Source organism: Octopus bimaculoides, chromosome 20, assembly GCF_001194135.2.
Source record: "Octopus bimaculoides isolate UCB-OBI-ISO-001 chromosome 20, ASM119413v2, whole genome shotgun sequence".
Taxonomy (NCBI): domain Eukaryota; kingdom Metazoa; phylum Mollusca; class Cephalopoda; order Octopoda; family Octopodidae; genus Octopus; species Octopus bimaculoides.
The window spans coordinates 28,079,175-28,084,819 of NC_069000.1; the positions used below are offsets into that span (position 1 = coordinate 28,079,175).

Below are 5,645 nucleotides of genomic sequence, written 5' to 3' on the forward strand. Positions count from 1 at the left end.
GAAAGAGAGAGTGATAGAGAAAGATAGAGAGAGAGAGAAGGTTGTTTGTTATGGCCAGTCAGAAAGTGACCATTAGTTTTTCACCTATAAATGGCTTAGCTGTATAGGTGACTCATTAGACTCAATGTCCAGAGGCTCATAACCTCTCTACAACTGGAGGGAGGAATACTTCATGGTAAGTTAATTTTGTAAACAAGAAAATTCTGGAATGAAATTCTACTGGCAAAAGCTTGGGTGAGACAGAGTGACTCCACTTAGATTGGTTCCAGTTATGTCTAAGATAGGGCCACCATAGTTGGCTGCATTTACCTAGTTGTCAAACAAAGAACTCTATATTTTCAACACAAATTTTCTCTGATGAGGGTACTGACTAAACATTGCTCTTTTGGAGTCTAAAAATGTCCCTGGATCAAGTGAGTCTTTCAGCCAAGCAAAGCTTACATTGTTTGCTCTAGTTGCGGTAGTCCCAGTTGTTCTACAAGCCTCCATTTAATTATGTATGATGTACCAACCTCCTTTAAATACCATGCATAGTTGGCCAGGGATATGACATTACACCTCTTTGGTATCCTAAAAGAGAACTTGTGATTACTAAGATGATGTTTGAATGGGTTGCCTGTAGATCCAACATATTTCTGTGTCTGTGCCCTTGTGCTGGTGGTGTTAGAGCTGTTGTTGTTGTCATTATCGCTGCCATTGCTGTTGTCACTGCTGGAATCATTGCTGGTGCTGTTGCTGCTGGCTGCCATCAAAGCCACTGTCGTTGCTACTGCCAGATGTATTGCTGGTACTCTTGTTGCTGTTGTAACTATTGCTATTACCATCATGGCTTCTGTAGCTACTTGATACACTGTTGGTGTTTGCTGCCACCACCATCTCTACTGCCTCCATTGCAATTGTTGTTGTTACTGCAGGGTATGGATGTACTGTTGATGCCACTGCTACTGTTGCTACAATGGTGTTGCTGCTGTCAGCAGTGCACTGGTCACCACCTCAATCTTATACACCACACCTTTGGAGGTGCATCACCACTCTACCACTGGGTACTTATTGTTTACTCTGCATGAGCATCCTACCTCTATGTGTGGTTTAGGAGTGTTCGCTAATATTTCTTTAATGCTGGGAGCACAATTGAAAGAGACCCTTACGTTGTGACTTTGTGATATGTTTGCCCACTAATCTAAGAAATATCCTTCCTATGCAAATCTTGAAATTGAGAGAGAAGGGTGGGGCAAACCAAGTGACTTTATGGTGGCAATTCCTTTTGTGAGTGTTAAGACCTGGCCAAAGCTTCATTATAAGGGCAGTAGTGTTAAAAATTTCTTTATAGACAACAAGTTCAAAATCTTCTTACTGACACCTTTCACTAGGTTCTTGGACATGATATGTGGGTTGCAGAAGGCTGTGTTAATGCATGACAATCACTCATTTGTCATATGGTAGGGCCTGTATAAACAGGTAACTACATCCAACAAAATATCTTAAAAGTTAGGTTGGTCTCAATTGTAATCACAAGTCCATTGGAGCTAAGGGTGTGAAGTAGATCCTTCCTAAGCCTATTTAGAGTATGCAAAACGAATGGTCACTCTGTAACCAGCCATAACAAACAACCTTCTAAATATTACTGCTCTAATGTTTTAGAGTGTGATTCTTTTCATATATATATATGAACTACTGACCAAATGTGTGTGTGTGTGTGTATTTAGGTAGTTATGCCTGGTCATAGAGTGACCATTGGTTTCACAAGCTTAGCAGTATAAGTGACTCATCAGACTCACATGGTTGAAGGTATGTGTGAAACCAATGGTCACTCAATGACTAGCCATAACTTTTAACTACCTAAAAAAATTATAACTGCTTTAATGTTTTAGAGTGTGCTTCTCTTTCGGATATATGAACTGCTGATGTGTGTGTTTGTGTTTGTGTGTCAGTGTATGTGTTGTTTATGTATAAAGTCAAAAACCAGCTAAAACCAAAAAGTACATCTAGTTAACTGAATCTGTATTCCATCTTTAATTCCTATTTGATGTCTTTTCATATTCTTTCTGCAGTTAATTATCTCAGGATAAAGGCATGCATATCACAGCTCTACTCGCTTATAAATTCAAGATCTTGTATCTCATTAGTAAAAAATTACTGCTTTAAACATCTAACAATTCACAGAACTACTTAACCCACACAATATCGGTAAAATTACTGCAAATTTAAATGCCTACAGCCAAAATGAGAACACAACTTACTCTGTTCTCACTCTTGGATGAATAGCAAAGTGCAAAATGTTTGATACACCACTCCTGTAATTAAACATAAGCTGTTTTGTAAAGTTTTGTATTGACTAATTGTTGCAAATACAGACCATCATGAATTTCTTCAGCTTCTATATTTTTTATATTAATTATGAGGTGGTATCAAAAAGTTCTAAGACTAGTTCTGTAGCATGCCAACAGATGTCAGCACACAGTTGTGTGTGCAGTGAGCTTTATGAGGCAGAGTGTGAAGTGACATCACAGTGTTTACTTCACAAGTTGTGAAATTTGTGTTTTAGTGATCACATGCACACTATTGTTGCGATTTTGTCATGGATAGGAAGTTGGAACAAAGAGCAACATCTAATTTTGCATTAAACTTAGGAAGTCTGCTACAAAGACATTGAGCATGCTTTGGCAAGCTTACAGCAATGAGGTAATGGGTCCTATGCAGTGTTCCGAGTGGCACAGGTGCTTCAAAAGCAGAAGGATGTCCCTAGAAGATGATGAGTGATCTGGAAGACCTGCCATGATTGTCAACCCCAGAAAATTCATCAGCTTGTGCATGAGGATCGTTGGAGGACAATCAATGACATTGCTGATGTTGTTGGTCTGTCGTATGGGTCTGTGTAGGCAATCCTAACGTCTGAATTGAACAGATGGTGTTTCTCTGCCAAGTTTGACCCCCGCCTACTGACCACTGAGTAGAAAGAACATTGCACCAAAGTCTGTCAAGATCTCCATCAGCATGCTGCTGATGACCGATCCTTCATGTTGAGGATGATCACCGGTGGTGAGAGTTGGGTCTACAGGTACGACCCTGAGACAAAGCAGCAGTCATCACAATGGAAGACCCCCTAAATCTCCACAACCAAAGAAGGCATGGCAGAGCCACACCTCAATCAAGAGCATGTTCACCGTTTTTTTCTACATCTGCAGTATTGTACATCAAGAATTCACCTACCAGGGCCAGACCATCAATTGAGAGTTCTACTATGATGTTTTGAAGCATCTGAGGGAGGACATTCTGCAAAAGCAACTGGATCTGTGGAGTACAAAGAACTGGATTCTTCATGACAACAATGAACTCAGTCACTGAGCTCTCCTCACATATGAGTTTCTCACCAAAAACATATTGCTTCTGCACTATCCCTATTTGCCAGATTTAGTACTTGCAGACTTCCATCTCTTCCCTAAGGTGAAAATGCAGCTCAAAGGTTGCCGTTTTAACACCATTTTTGAGATCTAGAGCAAATTACAAAAGGTCCTCAACTTGCTTAGAGAAAATGAATTTCAAACTGGATTCCAAAAGTGGCAGGAACACTGAGACCAGTATATTTCTGCGCAAGGTGACTATTTAGAAGGAGATGATGTTAAAACTTAGGTAAATAAGTTACTTTTTATTGAAAATAATTACTACAAGATAGATTTTTATTAAATTTTAATAAAAAGAGAACACCAAAAATTTTTTTATGGATCCCCAGGGTTCCTTACTTTGGTAAACAATGGTCTAGTTATTCTTAGTTTAAAAAATAAAAGTTCTTAGTTGAAATCCACTCAAATATTGCTTATTTACTACTGTTTAGGAATTCAGTAAGAAACCTTATGACGATTGAAGAAAAAATGGTGTAGATGTAAATATTGAAAATGCTTGTATCTAAAGATGAAACCAAAAATTATAATCTCATTCATGTAAAATTATTTTGCAAAAAAGATGAAAGCATAAAAAAAATGTTCCAACATAAAAAAAGAAAAAAATTTGGAAAATTTCATTAAAAAGCTACATACTTAAGACCTCTCCATTTTAATTTTAAGTTGAAGTATTCATATGCTCTTAGAAACAATTCACGCATTACCTAAAATATATGACAATAAATTTATATTTTAAATCATATACATTTTATGCATAAACAACATACACATATTTTTCTTACTCTACATTTTTAATAATACATACATTTTTTTTTTAATTGTTGCTAAATAATTTTTTTCTCTCACCAACAAATAAACCCCTATGTCATCCTTTGATCTGCTAAGACTAGCAGATAAAGTAACCAAATCTCCTTTGTCCTAAAAATCGATAACTATATTACCTAATTTGATTTTTGATGTACTGTTCTTGGAAAGGGGTGGGATGGTCAGGATGGAATGCCTGTGCAATCAGGGAAGATGTGAATCCAACAGCAACTAAACACATCATTTTTATTGGAAAAATTACAAAATGTTAGAATAAGAATTTTTCTCTCGTTTTAATTAGGTCAATGCAAATGATGTTTTCTAACAACTGCAGGAAAAACATGGAAGGAAATTGAGGTGAGGCTGCTTATATGGATGATGAAGGAAGAAGTGGGTGAATCAAATGGAAATGATTTCAGATTAACCAGCTTGAAGAAACAAAGGCTACCGTAGTAGAGATGGTAAAGATGGAGGAGACTGCATGTCTGTTAGCTAGAAACTGGAGTGTGTCGGTAGATGACTCCATATCAACCAGTCAAGTAGCTTTTGTGGAGGATGTAGTCAGCATGACTGAGTATGTAGGAGAGAATATGATCACTTGAAATAACCTTCATTACTTCCAGTAAATTACAGGTGAGAGTTGAACCAGTCAATATTGTGTTATTGTTGCCATTACCCAAGGAAATCAATAATAATTGAAACAAAGATGTAAGCTTGTTGTGTCTTGGGAGAGTCATTACACCAATAATAATAAATATATGCACTGGCTTAATATCACTTCTTTATTGTAAGTCAATTGGTCAAATATCTAACCAACTATCATTATTGGCGTAATGGCCCCTCCAAGACATGACACAATTTTTTCAATACACAAATCCACATAAAGAACCTTGCAAACAAAATAGAAGTTAATATATAGATTAATAGATATATTTTACTATACTTTTCAAAGTACAGAGTTCTTTATTTAGTTTGTGAATACATTTGTTGCAGCAAACAAGTACACCCTCCTTCCTTATCTGTACTCCACCCTCTATGTTTGAAATGCTATGAAAAATGGTAATAGAAAACACAGAAGAGCTTGAAACACAAACACACACACACATGTAATCCAGTAGTGTTACCTCAACTGATAGCACAACACCTAACCAATGTTTATAAACCCAGGTAAGTCCTTGTATACTCAAATCTCAATTCAGGATTAAATGTTATTTGTTCTCCCATTTTTGTTTGGTATAGTTAAGTGATTATGAAGCTTACTTTGCAGTCATGTAATTTTGGGTTCAGTCCCACTGCATTGGGCAAGTGTCTCTACTCTAGCCCTCTAGCCAACTAATAGCTTGTGGATGAATTTCATAGATGCAAACTGCATTAAAATCCTCTCTCTCTTTCTCTCTCTCTCTCTCTCTCTCTCTCTCTCTCTCTCTCTCTCTCTCTCTCTCT

The 5,645-nt window shown here is 37.1% G+C and overlaps 1 protein-coding gene across 8 annotated transcripts in view; it reads right to left on the reverse strand.

Moving 5' to 3' along the window:
• The window catches only part of LOC106867275 (dynein regulatory complex subunit 6), a 153,056-nt gene that overhangs the window by 124,453 nt on the left and 22,958 nt on the right, over positions 1-5,645 (reverse strand). For all 8 annotated transcript variants that reach the window (XM_014912110.2, XM_014912105.2, XM_014912108.2 and 5 more), the window contains one exon: positions 4,035-4,102. In XM_014912110.2, the coding sequence (XP_014767596.1) occupies positions 4,035-4,102 (68 nt within the window). The remainder of the gene's footprint in view (positions 1-4,034; positions 4,103-5,645) is intronic.